General features: G+C 41.6%; 3 protein-coding genes and 1 pseudogene across 3 annotated transcripts; all 4 read right to left on the bottom strand.

Moving 5' to 3' along the window:
• Positions 1-287: 287 nt before the first annotated feature.
• Positions 288-1,539, bottom strand: LOC105894666 (trace amine-associated receptor 13c-like). Its single transcript, XM_012821201.2, has 2 exons — positions 1,520-1,539; positions 288-1,334 (listed from the first exon to the last, which is right to left on the bottom strand). The coding sequence occupies exons 1-2, from the start codon at positions 1,537-1,539 to the stop codon at positions 320-322; spliced, it is 1,035 nt and encodes a 344-aa protein (XP_012676655.2). The 3' UTR covers positions 288-319.
• Positions 1,540-6,536: 4,997 nt separating this feature from the next.
• On the bottom strand, positions 6,537-8,448 carry LOC105902175 (trace amine-associated receptor 13c-like). The gene has a single exon (XM_031581717.2). It carries the CDS (start codon positions 7,689-7,691, stop codon positions 6,714-6,716), a length of 978 nt encoding a protein of 325 aa, XP_031437577.1. The 5' UTR covers positions 7,692-8,448; the 3' UTR covers positions 6,537-6,713.
• A 4,459-nt stretch (positions 8,449-12,907) lies between these two features.
• On the bottom strand, positions 12,908-14,560 carry LOC116223792 (trace amine-associated receptor 13c-like). The gene has a single exon (XM_031581777.2). The coding sequence runs from the start codon at positions 14,220-14,222 to the stop codon at positions 13,224-13,226; it is 999 nt and encodes a 332-aa protein (XP_031437637.1). The 5' UTR covers positions 14,223-14,560; the 3' UTR covers positions 12,908-13,223.
• A 1,283-nt stretch (positions 14,561-15,843) lies between these two features.
• Positions 15,844-17,823, bottom strand: LOC116223683 (annotated as a pseudogene).
• Positions 17,824-18,136: the final 313 nt, after the last annotated feature.

Raw genomic sequence — 18,136 nt, 5'->3', positions numbered from 1 at the left:
TGCTTTTATCCAAAGCAACTAAGCCTATGGCATGGGAAAGATTTTCTATCAGTACGTGTGCTACCTGAAACTGTCAATAGGAACTTTCTCTACCAGTTGAGCCATAGGAACTAAGTGGTCAATGTTATAAGAAACACCATTTAGATAATTAGTCACTTGCCAAAACCACTTAAAGAAGAGTTTCAAGTTAAGAATGATTACACAATGAGTATTATAGTTGCACTGATCATTCAACACAGCTTTAAGCACAAAGTATTAATTATGTTGGGAAATTCCTATCTTGAACCAGTTGCACCAAAACAAATAAATATAATAAAAATCACATTGCATTCAGATGCACATTGATCATTGAAGATTCCTGTCTGAAAATTCTCAAGGTAAAAATAAGCCTCATACTTCTCTGAAACCATGGGTAGAATAAAGCATAAATGATAGGGTTGATGGTGGAATTAAGGTAAAAGAGGGTCAGAATGTTACTCAGTACACTGTAAAATGATTGACTATTTATGACATCAATTAGTAAAATGAGAACATAATATGGTACCAAACAGGCCAAGAAAACAGACACAAGAATTCCAAGCACTTTGGCAGCCTTTCTCTCGTATTTCGTATCACTGCTTGTGCTGTGTATGTCGCATACATTTCTGTGCTTAATAACAGCTCTCATTGCGACTGCATGCCTTTTGGCAATTACAAATATTTTGAGGTATAGAATTATCATTGTAGCGCATGGGAGAACAAACACTACTAGGAGGTCTATGGTAGACCATACTTCATCGATAGCAGCAAAACAATCTCCTGGGCACAATTTTAAATCAGTGAAATTTCCATTGACATAAAGAAGGGAAAAGTTATAAAACAGAGACATAACCCAGATAAGTACTGCAACAGTAAAAATGACTTGCAGTGAGACTTTTTTAGCATAGCAAAAAGGGTTACTCAGAGCAAAATAACGGTCCACAGCGATGATAGAAACGTTGTGTATAGAAACAAATGTCAACTGGAAACCAATCAAATTGTACAAGGAGCAAAACAATGGTCCAAACAACCAGCAAGATTCAATTAACATGATCAGATGTAATGGCATCAAAAATAAACCAACTAGAAAGTCGGAAATAGAAAGAGAAAGAATGAGGATGTTGGTTGGGGTGTGGAGTTGCTTGAAATGGCTAACAGAAATGATTACCAGTAGATTCCCACACACGGTTAAAAATACAACAGCTGCAGCAGCCACATACAGCAGTGCATATACTACTGAAGAGGAAGAGTATGCCTTTGAACAGGATGAGTTGAAGGACAGCAGGCAATCACCTGTTTGGTTAACCATATCAAGACTTATGAATCCTGGAGGTTTCTCTTAGTCTTATTCTGTTGGAAATAGCAGAAAGACGTCTTTCCCTGCAGGGTTGTTGCATGACTAAGTACTCTGATATTTATGCATTTGTCCAAGTACATCCTTCCTCTTCCTCACATGTCACCTCCCCTCGTCATCCTCCACTAACACCTTTGATGTTATTACTCAGGGCCATTGCTGGCCATTTGGGTGCCCTAAATGGAATTGGTTTGTGGTGACCCCCGAAACATTAACATTTCTTAATAATAATGTAAAGCTCTTCAAATAATTAATATAAACACAAATACGCAAATGTTAATGCAAACAACAAAAGCTAGTTTACCTTTAGTTTACAGGCTATAGACATTCTCTTCTTTATTTAGTTGAAATTGCAAATAACATATTTTGCTCTGAATCTGTTTTTAAATATAAATGCAGCGAACGTGATGCAGCAGTACTGTGACTTGGCCTAGGCTATGTTCTCATATGGCGGACTGGTTTTTGCGTTTTTTGGTTGGGGCATGTTTAAAACGAGTGTCCATTAACTGCAGGGGTAGATCTACTGATGTGGCATAACAGCAATGTCTTTCCACCCCTAATGCCACCCCAGTCTTGACTTGTGATCATATTATTTTAAATACGTTTTTAGCTGCATATTATAGCAATTCGTGGGTTACCACAGAGTTTGCAAATGTATCTGATTTGGCTAGAGCAGTTGAGAGACACGAGAAATCAGAGTCCCTCATACATCTAGTCCTAAATGTCACTGAGATTGTGGGATCTCCTGGCGACAGGCCCAAAAGACGTTGTTGTGACTGGGAGGGCTTTAGACAAGGGTTAGGCCAAAGTGGTGATGGGAGTGAGATGCCCCCTGATGATTCGTATCGCCACCTCTACTTTTAAATTATTGACAGTGTCTTGGTCCACCTAACACACAGATTTTCCGACATGAAAAGTCTGAGCTTTTTCCGTGTCCATGACTTCCACAACTTGGGTTTCCTGACAATGAACTGGGTAAAATGTTTCAGACGTATCCGTTCTTTGATCTGCAGAGGTTGCGAAACAAACTGCTTCTGCATATTCTGCTTAGTATTCGAGCCTTTTAGTGTGCCTGGACACTTTTCGTGTGCCTGCATATCTTCAAAATATTTGTTGGTGTTTATGTTTTTGAGGTGCCGCATGCCTCTGTTTATGTTTACAACTTGACCCAGTAGGCCTGAACTGGCTCTGCTCAGCCAAGGACTGGCATGGCAAGTAGACAAGGTGGGCTATGCATGGTGCAGTGTACCACAATGCTACCAGAATTCCACACTATCATATGAAGTCGGTTGTGACCTTGATGTTTTGTATCACAGGAATTTCATTTAAACTATTAAAACAAGTGTGTTTGTATGGAGATAGGCTACATCTACAATATTACAGATAGGGAAAAATTGTGTTACATCATCTTTAGATATAGTCCTTAGTTAGATTGTCAGTTTTGGTGCTCATATCTCTCTGGTCTTCATTAGCGGAGTCGTTTGTTTCACGTCTTTCACAGCTTTAATTGCTTTGGACTTAAATTTGCATCATCTGTGGATACAAACGTGTCCAGAGCATTTGTTTGTGTGTATGAGTGAGTGAGATGACAAGTCTCCTTTGGGTTCTCCTAAATGAGCACTATTAAGGGTGTCAGAAAAACAGTCTATGATCCCAGTGGACATGCTCAGGGCTCCCTCTGTTGTGTGTTGTTCGGAGCGAGTAGAGCAAACAGGCCTAAGACAGATCTCAGGTCTGAGGCCTGTGAAAAAGGTGACCAAGGTTATATTAATATTTTTTGATGTTTCAATGACATGTTTTATATCTGACTGACTGAAAAGAAAGCCCTTTAAAGCAAACCGACTCATGCAGATTACTCATATATGCTTATTAAAAGTTTAAAGCGACCAGGCGACGGCATTTTTAATAAAGAACTTATAATTCACGTATATGCAGCAAATACATCTCAAAATGACAGGGTTCTATGTGGCCTTGAAGGTTGAGGCAGACAGGTGCACAGAAAGAGAAGAAGAACAAGAGGAAGAGCAAATAAGCCACATGCTGTATACAGCACATCCTAATTTGTTGAGGGTAATTCCTGCATTATTCCTGATGCAGTTCAATAAAACGCCTAACAAATGATCACAATACTCATCGCCACTAGCCTAACTGTTGCAGTCTAAGGGCCCTAATTTCATTGAGCACCGTGAACAGGCTTCACCCACTAGTAACTGCACAGTGAGAATAGTCAAGGATACCTATATTTGCTCATTTTATTGACATAGGACATGGCTCAGTCAAGCAATCAATCATTACTCAAGGGTTGAGTAATTAGTGGATGTGAGAATCAAGTCATTCTTTATCAGCCAATCACAATGATTCGACCATACCTTATTAACATTCATACGGAGCTCAGTAATTGTTCTGTAATGGAGCAAAGAACCAATGTCAGGTCTCAGAACAGAGATGTTTACACTAGAGGAGACGGAGGTACTTTGTGTGCGGTCCATGCCTGAAAAAAAAAATGTTTGGGACCACCAGCAGGCCTTCTCTTTTCATAGAGGTAAAGACAGCCTGGGACCAAATCACTGAATGTGTCAATGCAAGTGGCTTTGGTATTCTGATAACTGCTGCATGGTGTAAAAGGCAGTTCAATGATAGAGGGGCAATTCAATTAAATGTTAGAGGGGCAAAAGCTTGCCTCTAATGAGAGAGCAGGGTAGCAGGAGGGGGTCCCAGCAGCCAGCCACTGACTTCAAATGAGGATCTGGCATTGGCAGCGCTACCAGCGGACAGCTTAGCAGGCTTCAGTGACATACAAGTTGGTATTCTAGGCAATGCTGTGAGTGGTCTCCACTGTCTAAAATATATATATAAAAAAATTATAATTGCAACGCACACACTAGTCCAAATCAATCACTTTAATTCAGAATAAATGAATTGACATATCAATTAAATGACGTTCTCTGTATTCAACAAATGAAGCGGCATCATCCAGCGTGACAGGGTCTCAGACTGGCGTTTAAGTGGAGAGCCATTGCCTCCTAACAGCCACCCTTCCATAGGCCCTGGAAGGCTGCAGGAACACCTGCATTCGAGTCACGAGTCATGTGTAGGGCCAGGATAGTTAGCAAACACATGTGTAACCTTACAATTTGAGTCACAGATCACTTGAACATTGATGGAATGAAACCCTTTCCGATTCAGCCCTAAGTCTTCATGCAAGATGGTCGGTTTTGTTGTCTAAATGAAAAAGAACCGAATTTGACAGGTTTAGACACATGCTGACATTGTTATTTCAGTAGGGTCAGGTGTATGGCCTCAGTGTGATCAGTCAGAAACTATATCAGTGATGGGTCTGCTTTTTGTTTGTTCCTTGTTTTCACCCTACAGACTGTTAAATGTACATTCATCTCTCCTCTGAAATGTGACAAAATCTACTACAGTTGCACCATTAACAACACATCACTGAGTCACTTTGCAGATTTCAAATGTATATATTTGTCTCTCCAAATGTAACCCCTTCAAATAAAAAAATGATTGTCATCTTTAAGGAGGCTCAAGTGCTAATAGCAATATGTTTTGAAAAGCATGACCCAAGCACTTGAAAAAATGGCCTGCAATGTGTATTACAAGGTGTGCTTTGAGGCTGAAGGTGTTGTTTGATATGCGGAGGAAGGAACAAGACAGTTCGTGATGGTCATCACAAAAAAAAACCTTTATCATCATATTCCAATGGTGTAAATCGACTCGGTCATTTAACTTAGCTGTTAAAACAAGCAGATGAAAATCGACCATCTGTGCAGTTAATTCGCTTTTCACACATCACGCCTGTAATTGGGAATGAGTTGTACCGGTACTTTGAAGATCCCCAAGGGATCCTGGCAATTAAAGGTGTTGGCAAACAAACACTCATGTTCTACATGATGTAATGTGTCTCTGTTGTTAACACGTCAACTGAGTTTGCCAACAATATCACTTTCCTTAAGGATTTTGATGACTGGCTTTTGTTTTGCTGTTTTTTTTCCTCCAATGTTTCCTGCTGCAAAGGTCAAATGGGTTCAACACTAGCTTGATTTTTTTTAGTATTGATAGTGTTATTGTTTCATAAGAGCCACCAATACAAACAAGAGTTTTCTCATTTGGAATGTTTTAATTGATGTATATGTAGGTTTACGGTATAAAAGCAAAATACCTAAATCTTCTATAGTTTCTTTTGGCCTCTACGAGGGGCTTGTAGAACATATGGTAATCCTAACTGGAAATACTCTGAACATTACTTCACCAAACCAACTCGCTTTTGATGTCCCCCTACAATTAATATTCCTGGATTTATCACATTCTATCATGATCTTACTCGCGTAGCTTGATTTGACAAGCTCTCTGGGACTAACCAATCAATAAAATGGATTTAAAAAGCATGCAATCTGATTGGATAGGTCTTGAGGCTTTTGTAAAAAATTCAAAAATATGTTATTTTCCGTTGTCATGGCACCAAAACGTCATCGTTCCAAGAGGAACGATATTAACACGGGGCGGCACCAAAGGGTTAAACAAGCTTTAAATATTACACAGAGTACAAAATAGAGTCTTTAAATTCAGAGCTACTACTATTTAAAGGGACACTTTGGGATTTTTTAACCTGGGTTCTATTTTTAGATATTTTTGGACAAAAACTATCATAATTGGTCCAGTAATGAGTTAGAATACTCAAAACAGCTCTGCAATGGAATCCTAGAGAGCAAGCATGCACATCAAAGTAAACCACTAGTTGTATCCAGTGACAGGCTTGTTAATGTATCATAAGGGCCAGACAACATGAAAAGGTTTCCTACAGTGACACACTTGCATTTACCTCAATAACTGAAGAAGAAGAAATTGTAGAAAATTGCTGTTTGTACATTCAGTGTTTTGCCTTTTGCTTCTTCTAGTCTCTGACATAGCACCCCATTCAGTGTGTGTAGTACACTGGCCTACCCTGTGATGCTGCGATGGGAACTCAAAGGAGAGCGCCTCTCTTCGATAATCAACTACAGGCACTGAATGGGGTCCTACCTAAGAGACCAGAGTAAAAAAGTGGACTTAAAAAGATATAAGAATAGACCCCTGGTTGAACAATCATGCAGTTTCCCTTTAACCCACATTTGGGAAAAAATAGGGATATCATTTGTGGTTGAGGGTAGTAGACGCATAATAATTACAAATTCAATTTAAAAGGTAAATGTGTAATGGAACATGGATAGTGTTTCTGAAAATGAATGTCTGTAATATTAATTAAGTATTAATGATGACATATAGAAATATATTTGAATACCTAGTTTTTTTAATGAACATCTGATGAATTTATTTATATTCACACCTATCAATTTTTTGAAAGTACATTGATTAGAGAGGAGCCAGGATTGAAAATGTTTAGCATGAGAATGAGTTTTGCGCATCTTTGGAACCAGGGGTAGAAGAGGGCATAAATTATTGGATTAATAGCAGAGTTCAGTTGTAATATGGTCAGAGTTGCATCAAGGACCTGATCAAATAATGTATATGGAATAATAGGACTCAACTCAATACACAAGAAATAGGGCAACAAACATGCAACAAATACAATCACCAGAATACCAAGTGTGGTGGCTGCTTTCCTTTCTGAAGCTTTAGGAACGCACTCGCCATAATTTCTGGTGATGTTGATGTTTTTTGCATGTTTTCTAGCAATAGCAAATATTTTTGTGTACAAAATAATCATCACAGAACATGGTATGACAAAAATAACAAAAAGGTCTATGACTGCCCAAGTCTCATTCACCACTACAGGGCACTCCCCAAAACACACCACATCACCATTTCCAGTTACATTTAAATAAATAAAAAACAGATTATAGCACAATGAAAGGAACCAATTTAAGCAGATAAGAACAGAGGTGACTTTGAGGGTGATATTGTTTGAGTACTGAAATGGGTTGCTCAGAGCATAAAATCGATCCAGGGAAATTAACGTCACATTGTAAATAGAAACAAAGGTGAAGTGGAATGAGCACAGCAGTGAAAAATAGCAAAGTGTAGTGCTCATGTGCCAGCATAAGGTTTTTGTTATAAACTGCAATGGCATGACAATGACACCAACCATCATGTCAGCTGTAGCAAGAGAAAGAATTAAGAAGTTTGTCGGTGTGTGGAGCTGCTTGAAGTGCAAGATGGAGATGATCACAAGCAAGTTTCCACACACAGTCAGAATGATCACTGCTGTCACACCTGCATAGAGAAGTACAGTGACTGTTGTCCTATGAGCATCTTCACATGTGTAATTTAAGCAAAAGTTCAGTTCAGTCCCAACAGTGAGATCCATTGACCTAGTAAAAAGTAAAAAAAAACTTCCACTGAGAGTAAAATCACTCCATAAAAGTCCTGGTAGAGATTGCTGTGTTGAAAGATAATTGTTAGAAGTATAGGAGGTCCTAGGTTCTTGCCACTAGCAGGCAATGAAGTTGGTCATCATGTTTATATCCTAGACTGAGGTTAAATTTAGGAAGCTTAATGACGTCTATTGTATGGGGATTAGATGAAAACATGTTTACTGAAAATGAGTTGCTGTCACAGGTTGTGCGCGGCACACTCTGGTGACACAATTCTCTTGAGTGGGCTTATCATGAATGAGAATTCTGCGGTGAAGTAAATAGTCGAAATATGTATTTGTGTTCTTGATGTTTATGTGTAGGCCTATTGGAGGTGAGATCAGTGATTCTGAACACATACTCACATACAGTTTTTTTTTTATCGAGCCATAAACAATCCCAGCCGATTAACATGGTACTTCAGGAGCACAGACGGAAGGGGTGTAATTTGATTGGCTGTTGAGCACAAATATCAACAACCTTTCGCGAAACTGAATCACAGACTGCATCTTTAACAGGCTTTCTGTTAGAAACAATGATATGAATAGCTAATTTTTCACGCTGCATTAATCATTGACAACTTTTGTCCTTAACTAAAATGACTGAAACTAAAATTATTACAATTCTTTTATTTGGAAAAAAACAATACATGGTAAAAACAAGGGAAAATGTGAATACAGGTTCTGTGTAGACTATAAGAAACTAAACAGTGTGACTAGGAAGGATGCTTTTCCCCTCCCTAGGATCGAGGACTCACTCACGAGTCTGACCCAGGCCGCTTGGTACTCCACCTTGGACCTTGCCAGCGGCTACTGGCAAGTCCAGGTGGAGGAGAGCGACTGCGAGAAGACCGCTTTCACAACCCCCTTTGGGCTGTTCGAGTGGGACAGGATGCCTTTCAGTTTGTGTAATGCCCCGGCTGCATTCCAGAGGCTCATGCAGCGGTGCCTAGGGGGACAGCTGGCGGAGTCTACACTTGTATACCTTGACAATGTGATTACCTTTGCTGCAGATTTTACCACCCATCTGAACCATTTGGAGGAGATATTTCGGGCCATGGAGCGGTATGGCTTAGGGCTGCGTCCTGAGAAATGCGAGCTCTTCCTGAAGGAAGTCAAGTTTCTTGGACATTGTGTCAGCAGCAAAGGCGTGTTCCCTGACCCTGAGAAGGTCTCCGCTGTGCAGGAAGCACAGCCTCCAACCACAGTAAGGCAAGTGCGCTCTTTTTTGGGGTTTGCGGGCTACTACAGGCGTTTCATCAAGGGCTTTTCAAACATTGCTAAACTGCTCAATGAGCTATTAGTAGGCACTGGACCTCCCAGGGGTCGGCAGTCACCTCCAATAGTGTGGAGCCCCGAGTGCACCGCTGCATTCCAAAGACTTAAACAAGAGCTCCTTCAGGCACCCATCCTGGCTTATGCGGACTTCCCAAAGCCCTTCAACGTGTATACCAATGCAAGCAACTGTGGATTAGGGGCAGTACTGGCACACACTAATGCAGATGTACTTTCCAGGCTTCCATCTACAGGCGAAGGTCCTTCCAGTGATACTACACCACCACCACCACCGGCACCCGGAGCAACAGAAGACCCCGTTCCCACCACCTGGGGCTGGAATCTGAGCCATTGGCAGGAGCACCAAGGAGGAGACCAGGATCTGGTAGCAGTCTGCCAATACCTGGAGAGGGGAGCGCTGCCGGCAGCACCAGAGAGGAAGGCCCAAACCCAGATGGTGAGGCAACTGCTAGGCAGTGGGAGCGCTTCAGCTAGAAGGATGGGGTATTATGCCATGCTGTGCAAGACCCTCGGACCAACGCAGTAGTCACTCAGATTGTGGTGCCGCAGACCCAGGTCCAGTCCCTTTTGGAAGCTTACCACGTACAGATGGGTATCCAGGGCCAAGAATGGACTCTGTCCCTGCTGCAACGCCATTATTGGCCACAGATGGAGGCCTCAGTGGCCACATTAATCCAGTGCAGCCCCCGCTGCACCCTTCGCAAAACCAGACCGGACGGCAGGACCCCTCTGGTCCCGCTCGTGCTGAAGGCCCCCCTTCACATCCTGGCTATGGATTTCCTGACCCTGGGCAGACCAATAGACCATAACATCTTGGTCATAACAGACTTATTCAAGAAGTATGACTTGGCGTCCCCACAGCCGACCAGACTGCTCTGACCACTACATGGGCTCTCTGGAACAATGTGCTCCAGTATTTTGGTTGCCCCAAGGTTTTCCACTCTGACCAAGGGCCAAATTTCGAGTCTGCGGTGATCACAGAACTGTGCCAGTTATATGGGTGCAAGAAGACCCACGCCACGCCTTACCAGCCCCAGGGAAGATTCAATCAGACCCTGTTGAGCCTTTTGGGCACCCTGGAAGCAGAAGAGCAGCAAAGGTGGGTTTAACATCTCCCTTCAGTGATCCAGGCATACAATAACAGTGTCCATAGTTCTACAGGCTATGCTCCCACCTACCTGATGTTTGGACGTCATGTGCGCCTTCCCATCGACCTAGTCGTGGGCACAGCGGGGTCAGAAGGGGACCAGAGCACATCAGAGTGGGTAGGTCAACATCACACAAGGCTGGAATATGCGTATAACCGAGTCTCTGACCACCTAGGGGCAACAGCAGCACGGAACAAGCACCAGTACGACCGGACCGCGGGTACGGGAAGAGGCACCAGTTCCTCCAAGACCATTGATGGCGTGGGCCTGGGCCCAAAGAGCCCCAAGAACCGCAGGTCCTGCAGAAGAGAGGCAAGGCCCCAAACCCAGCCGACCCCATCGGGCCAACCAGGGAATACCTCCGGAGAGGTTTGGTAACTGGGCCTCCTAGACACTGTCCTGTCAGGACTTCCACGTCTCCCTCCTTTGTATTCTCGCCTTGACATCAACGTGAGTTAATGCCCCTTGCCTTATCTTCTACACTGTGACTGTAGCCCAACATTTGGTGTACATAGCTGTAGCCTGTCTGTGTCTGTGTCTAAGCTACTGCCCGTAGCCTTATCTTCTACAGTGTGACAGTAGCCCTGTTCTGGGTGTGCCTAGCTGTAGCATGTCTGTGCCTAAGCTACTGCCTGTAGCCTTATCTTCCACACTGTGATTGTAGCCCTGTGCTGGGTGTGCCTAGCTGTAGTCTGTCTGTGCCCAAGCTACTGCCTCTAGCCCTACCTTCCACACTCAGGGCCTCATTTACTAACAGGATTGCGCCTGTTTCAGGCGTAAAATAGCGGGTAAAAACCTAAAACCGTATTCATCAAAGGTGGCGCACTTTAGATTACCGCTGCTGGGAGTGTATAAGGGAAAGTGGGTGTTCGTCGCAACGAGATGGGAGGAGATGCGTAAAGTGCGCCTAATTATGTACCCTATTAGTAACGAAACAAGAGGTGTTTCAGCATGACAAATCAGCTGCTAAATGAAAACGATGTGCCTGCGAGAAATTTGAAAAATACGAACATCAGAAATGTAATTTTTTTTAAATGTTTATATTTGATATATCATTTAATATAGGCATATACAAATGTGTCCCACCAGCTAACTGTTCGGCCACGCTTTATCCAGAATTGCCGGTCATTGTATGGTTTACTTTAAACCGTATTTTCACCCATAGTTCAAGCAAATCGAACGTCTGAAAATGTCAGTTGTCCCTGCCCTGTCCACGCTACAACTCCAGTTTTCAAATGTATCTGCCTAGGGCAGCATTTTTGAAAAGCCTGGTTTTCAGTGTTGGAATGCGCCGTTTTAAAGTAAGGGGTGTCGGGTATTCCTACCAGACTATTTAACGGGATGCTATGGAGCAGTTAACCTGGCTATTAACTATCCTAGCTATCTCTAGCTTAGGGAACCCTATTAACAGTTTGCAGTTGCCTGTGTGTGATTAACTCATGTTAATATGTGTGAATATGAGCTTGTGAACATAAACTCGTTAATATGAAGCTGCACAGGCACCCTGAGGGGTAACCATAGCAACCCAGAAACTCAATGTTCGCTGAAAAGTTGAATTTCCCAAAATCAGCTAACCAATAAAAGACAGTCTTGAATTCAAAGTGATCACAACTTTTAATGTGGACGGAAGGGCTAAACGGAGAAATATTTATGAGTTTCTATATTTACCTGGGTTAGTTTGCTGTAACCTCTTGAACCAAAAGCTCATCATCCATAATCTATAAACCATAATTTTAGCTCATCATCCATGGTGGAACACGTAGGCTCTTTCTTCCCTATTTTTAAGCGATAAATAACACTAATAGGCGGTGTTAGGCGCAGATGATGCGACTATGAGAAATAGGATGCAAAATACCGTGCGTTATTTGCGGTTTGGCAAAGGCGCAGATTAAGCTGCGGTCGCAATGTTAGTAAATGAGGCCCTCAGTGCGTTTCCATGATGGTATAATTCGAATCTTGCTTTAGTCGGACTATGCTATCTTTTGGGGCAACTGCTATTATCCTAATATACATGGCAGTGAATAAATCGAATCATTAGCCGAAAGCATGTCATATCCGATACGATAGGTGGCGCTGTTTTCATTACAACTAGTGGTGATACAGCCGTTTCCGCTTGATCTCTTCACCACTACCAACAGCAACAACAGTTGATTGAGCATGAATCGCGTCTGTTCATCGGTCCAGAAATGAGTGTTGCCTCTTGGGTTGTCCATCGCGTTGTTTGTTTGTTTCTGCCGGCCGACGTGTTTATAAGTTACATTATTCAAAGGTGAAAGATAAAAGGCGAGAGAATCGCCAGGTGTTCCTTCTCTGACAGGTCTATTTTCCCTAGGTCACATTTTCATCCCGGTCCCCCATCTAATGTTAATGCAGTGTTGTATAATGGTCTTGCTCCTATAATGTATAAACACGTAGGTTACAGGGTGGGTGTGGCAGAGAGAGAGAGAGAGAGAGAGCTTGTATGCCTGAATTAGCTGCCCTGAGGCATCTTTATTAAAATGGCATCAGAGTGGCAAGACTTGCCTGTAAGGCCTGATTGTGCACAGAATTTGTCAGTCAAACTAGGCCAATTAACTGAATTCATCTTAACACATCTGCTATAACACTCATGGTTAGTGCATGACTGTCAGTTGTGTATAACTAAGAATACACATTAAGCAGTCTTAGGTCACTAAAATACACTAATATAGTTCATTCTATAATATATTAAAAATAAATGATTGACAGCTAGAGGATACTTCGAGCATGTTAGTATTGAAAATATTCATAATTTATGTAGGCAATGGCGTACTTCATTACCGATATTCTAGTTTAGCATCAATAAACTAATATTTACAAAACTGGCTAAGTAAAATTGTGGATGTGGTAATGTTGATGTAAAGTAATGATTGTTTAGATGATTAAAAAAATCTACAAATGTGCACTAACCCTATACTGAACCAACCATCATTACATCAGCCAGATCGGATAATCAATTATAGTCATATACATTTTTATTAATAATGAATTCATATTAACAATTATTATTGTATCAATTATTTTGTCATCCACTTCTTGTAAGTACATCAACCAAGGAGGAGTCAGGATTGAAAATCTTGAGCATAAGAATGAGTTTTGAACATTTTCGGAACCAGGGGTAAAAGAGAGCATAAATTATAGGATTTATCGCAGAGTTCAGATATAACACAAGCACAGTCCCTTCAAGCAGCTGCATTAGTAATGTACCTGGAATACTATCACTAAATACAACACTTAAGAAATAGGGCAACAAACATGCAACAAATACAATCACCAGAATACCAAGTGTGGTGGCTGCTTTCCTTTCTGAAGCTTTAGGAGCACACTCTCCATTCTTTGCATTCCCTGAGGTGTGTTTCCCTCTGGCAAGGTTAATGCTTTTAGCATGTTTTCTAACCATAACAAATATTTTCATGTAGGAGAGAAGTATGACAGAACATGGCAAGATAAAGACAAAGAAAAGGTCTATGCTTGCCCAAAGTCCACTTACTACTAAGTTGCATTCCCCCAAACACAACACAGTGCCAGGTCCATTAAAATATATAAAAGCCAGGTTGTAACAAAATGAGGTCGACCAATTCAAGCAGATAATTGTGGAAACAAGTTTGAATGTGACGTTGTTGGAGTACTGGAATGGGTAGCTTAAAGCATACAGGCGATCCAAAGAAATTAAAGAAACATTATAAATAGATAGAAAGGTAAAATGAAAAGAACACAGTTGATAAAAATAGCAAAATACCCTGTTCATCTGCATACATAAACCACTATGTATTAATTGTATCGGTAAGACAGTCACTCCAACCATCATGTCAGCTGTAGCAAGAGAAAGAATTAAGAAGTTTGTCGGTGTGTGGAGCTGCTTGAAGTGCGAGATGGAGATGATCACAAGCAAGTTTCCACACACAGTCAGAATGATCACTGCTGTCCTAAAGACATAAAGAAATACAGCAAAAGACATCAGCTGAACATCTTGACATGTGTCATTGGAGCAAAATGCCAGTTCATCCACAGTGCTCACATTCATTGTCCTAGTGAGATGTTTAGGAGTAGCTGATCATGAAAAAAAAATCCCTCCATAGAGTTCTTGATGGAGCAGCCGCAGCGAGACTGTCGTGTTGAAACCTGATTGTGTGGAATGGAGGACGTCTCAGGGCTGCAGTCCTAGAGATGGAGAGTAGGAAGCTCTGAAGTTGCTGATCATATTTATATCCTACACCGAGTGTAAATTTAGATTTCCAGAGGTTTATGACCTTTATTACTAGGGGATTAGATGAAAACAAACACCAACTGGCACAAACACATGATGTAATCCTCATGTGTCTGAAAGTGATTTAAAAAAATCTATCTATGTTAAAATGTCTGAAATAATAATAATTAATAATTTAACAATTTGTCAGGTTTTAATGGCACACACGACACAATGGAACACACACGTGAATATATGTAGGCGACACAGGACACACACACACACACACACAAACACACACGCACACGCAGGCCTGAGGTCGCGGTGAATTTATTCTCTGTCTTTTCCCATCCTGGAACGTCCCTCCTCCAGGACCCTCCAGGACCCCCCAGGAGCAGTGGGCAGCTTGTAAGCGCCCGGGGACCAAGTGAAGTGAACTTTGGTCAGTCTGATATGCTGATCATTGATGGTGTGTCGTCTGTTGTTATTCCTCGGAGCGACTTCCATGACAGATCAGCATGCTCAATTGCGTCACATAGTTGCTCAAATACATCCTTAGCTGTGGTACGGCCTTGCATTGTTTTTACACAAAGTAATGCCTCTGCCACTTCAAACTGGTTGTTAACACCACGGACAAAAATCACGAGCTGAGCATTATCATTTATGTCAGTGCTCTCTTCCAGAGCCACAGAATACGCACTGAAACCTTTGCCTTTGACACACAGCTAGATTTATTTTCCGATTATGACCGCCAGACTATACATTATCCCGCTTATTATTCGGTTACTTGTCAATACGATACTCCGAATCACCTCTTTTTAATGATTTTGTTGCCACGCAAATAGAACTTCAAAGTTTCAGATGTTGCTTAGCAACCCATTATTTGCCAAACTTAAGTTTCCATTACGACGTTATGACGGACTTCTTGCAGAATTAAATGAAAGATGTGAATTAGAAGCACTAAACCCGTTGCCAATGGCAGCGGTAAACGTTGGGTGTGGCCCATTCAAATTAATTGAACTTTTTGCAACATTCCGAGGACCCCTAAATAAAACTTGATATCAAGTGGGGGGCCGCATGAAATCGATTGCCTGGCCATGTCTGGCACGCGGGCCAAGAGTTTGAGACCCCTGGTTTAGGCATATGACAGAATTCTACACTGAACCAAAAACATGTGCTTTAGCAACTGCCGATAAGCATCAATGTAATATAATTAATTTAATTTCTTACATTTCTGTTTCTCTGTAACTTTTAAAAAATCCAAGCAAAAACAAGTCAAACAAATAACTTTTAGGTTTAAATACGACCATTTACGGAGTTTGGTCCGCCATTTTTTTTTTGTTGAGCTTCTCGCTCTTTAGACGTGAGCATAAACGCGATATGATTGGCTAGCGCCTGTGCTGTTGTATTTGCATGAAAGGCAATTTGATTGGCTGACGTATGCATTGCCTCTCGAGTGGGGGGCCGCATGAAATCGATTGCCTGGCCATGTCTGGCACGCGGGCCAAGAGTTTGAGACCCCTGGTTTAGGCATATGACAGAATTCTACACTGAACCAAAAACATGTGCTGTAGCAACTGCCGATAAGCATCAATGTAATATAATTCACAGTATTATCCGCTTTTTGTAAGCACATTGATTAGAGAAGAGTCCGGATTGAAAATCCTGAACATGATGATGATTCTAGCACATTATGAACCAAGGGTAGAAGAGAGCATACATTATTGGATTCATTGTGGAGATAAGGTACAACACAGTAATACTTTACCAATGTTTGGATATGGAATAAAAGAACTCCGTTCAATACATAATAAATAAGGTAATAAACATGTGACAAACACAATCACAAGAATCACAAGTGTGGTGGCTGCTTTCCTCTCTGAAGCTTTAGAAACACTCTCTCCATATTTCTTATTCCCTGGGATGTGCTGCCCTCTTGAGCACCGGATGCTTTTTGCATGTTTTCTTGCAATAGCAAATATCTTTACATAGGAAATCATTATAACAGAACACGGAAAGACGAACACTAAGAAAAGGTCTATGACAGACCAAACTCCTTTTGCCACTGCACTGCATTCCCTAAGGCATAGTGTATCTGTAGTGGTAGTTTCATTAAAATAAATAAAAGTCAAGTTGTATGAACAAGCAGATGACAATGGACATACATTTGGATATGACTTTGATTGAATATTGCAGTGGGTTGCATAAGGCATATCAATGATCCAGAGAAATAAAAGAGACATTGTAAATAGATAAAAAGATAAAGTGTGATGGGCACAGTAGGCAAACATAGCAAAATGTCTTGCTCACATGCAAGCATATACTGCTTGATATGAACTGCAATATGGAATGACAGTAACACTAACCATCATGTCAGCTGTAGCAACAGAAAGAATTAAGAAGTTTGTCGGTGTGGGGAGCTGCTTGAAGTGCGAGATGGAGATGATCAGAAGGCAAGTTTCCACAGAGAAGCAGGAATGGATTACCGAACGGGCCTAATGGGCCCAGGCCCGAGGCCCATGAGCTCAGGGGGCCCCTAAGCCAGAGCCTCTGCGTGAAGTCACTGTAATGTATTTCTTATTTGTGGTTGAAAGAGGTGTACTTTGTTAATTTGCTGTTGGCTTTAATTGAGTGTACCTGCACTGTGTTAGAAAATGTGTATGTGCGCTGTAAATCCTATTGAGGCACAGGTGAATTTAGTTCTGCTTAACTCAGACGTGTGCGTTGCAATGCGTTGATCCAACGGATGACGGAGGAGGAGTCTGGTGCATGGGGTTGTGTTGATAACGGAGACGTTATAGTGAGATTGACAGGTCAACAAACCAATCACGCCGCTAGCAAGCTGGTTACCTTGTGAGTAGTAGCATGCTAACACTAGATAAGTGACTCAGACAACTCGCAAATCCTCTCCAACGTATTTTTCAGTTACAATAACAGGGTTTTTACATTGTACAGTGATTACATTTCTGTTTCTCTGTAACTTTTAAAAAATCCAAGCAAAAACAAGTCAAACAAACAACTTTTAGGTTCAAATACGACCATCTACGGAGTTTGATCCGCCATTTTTTTATTTTGTTGAGCTTTTCGCTCTTTAGACGTGAGCATAAACGCGATATGACTGGCTAGCGCCTGTGCTGTCGTATTTGCATGAAAGGCAATTTGATTGGCTGATGTATGCATTGCCTCTCGAAAAGTTGAAAATGTTTCAACTCTCGCCGCAAGCAACGCAGTGCAACGGAACCCAACGGAGCCAGATGACCCCATTCAAAGTGAATGGGGATCCGTCAACGATAAGGGATCAACGCATTCCAACGCAAAGGTGTGAGTCAGGCATAATGTGTTTGCATTTAAGTAATGTTTTACAAGCGCACAATTTTTGAGGGCGCGCAAAGGGGGGTGGGGCTTTTACCTGTCCAGGCCCAGGGGCCCATGGTTTCATAATCCGTCCATGTAGGGAAGTATAGAAGAAAGTGTCCACTCAGGATCTTGGCCTGTGACATTACAGCAAAAATTCAGTTAATTCACAAAGCTAAAATTAAATGGTCTAATTAAATGTGCTATGCCCATGAAGAGTAAAATCACCCCATACAGATTGTTGCGTTGAAACCTGATCGTGAGGAGTGTGTGATGTCCATGAGATGCAAACTCTCTGAGGTAGAAGGCTCTGAAGTGGCTGATTATGTCCTATACTGAGTGTAAATATAGATTTCCTGATGACTTAAGGTAATAGATGACATGATGTAATCTTGATT

This window comes from Clupea harengus, chromosome 15 (assembly GCF_900700415.2).
Source record: "Clupea harengus chromosome 15, Ch_v2.0.2, whole genome shotgun sequence".
Classification (NCBI taxonomy): domain Eukaryota; kingdom Metazoa; phylum Chordata; class Actinopteri; order Clupeiformes; family Clupeidae; genus Clupea; species Clupea harengus.
Note: the sequence above shows the minus strand (reverse complement) of the source record. Positions and strands in the feature narration are given on the sequence as shown.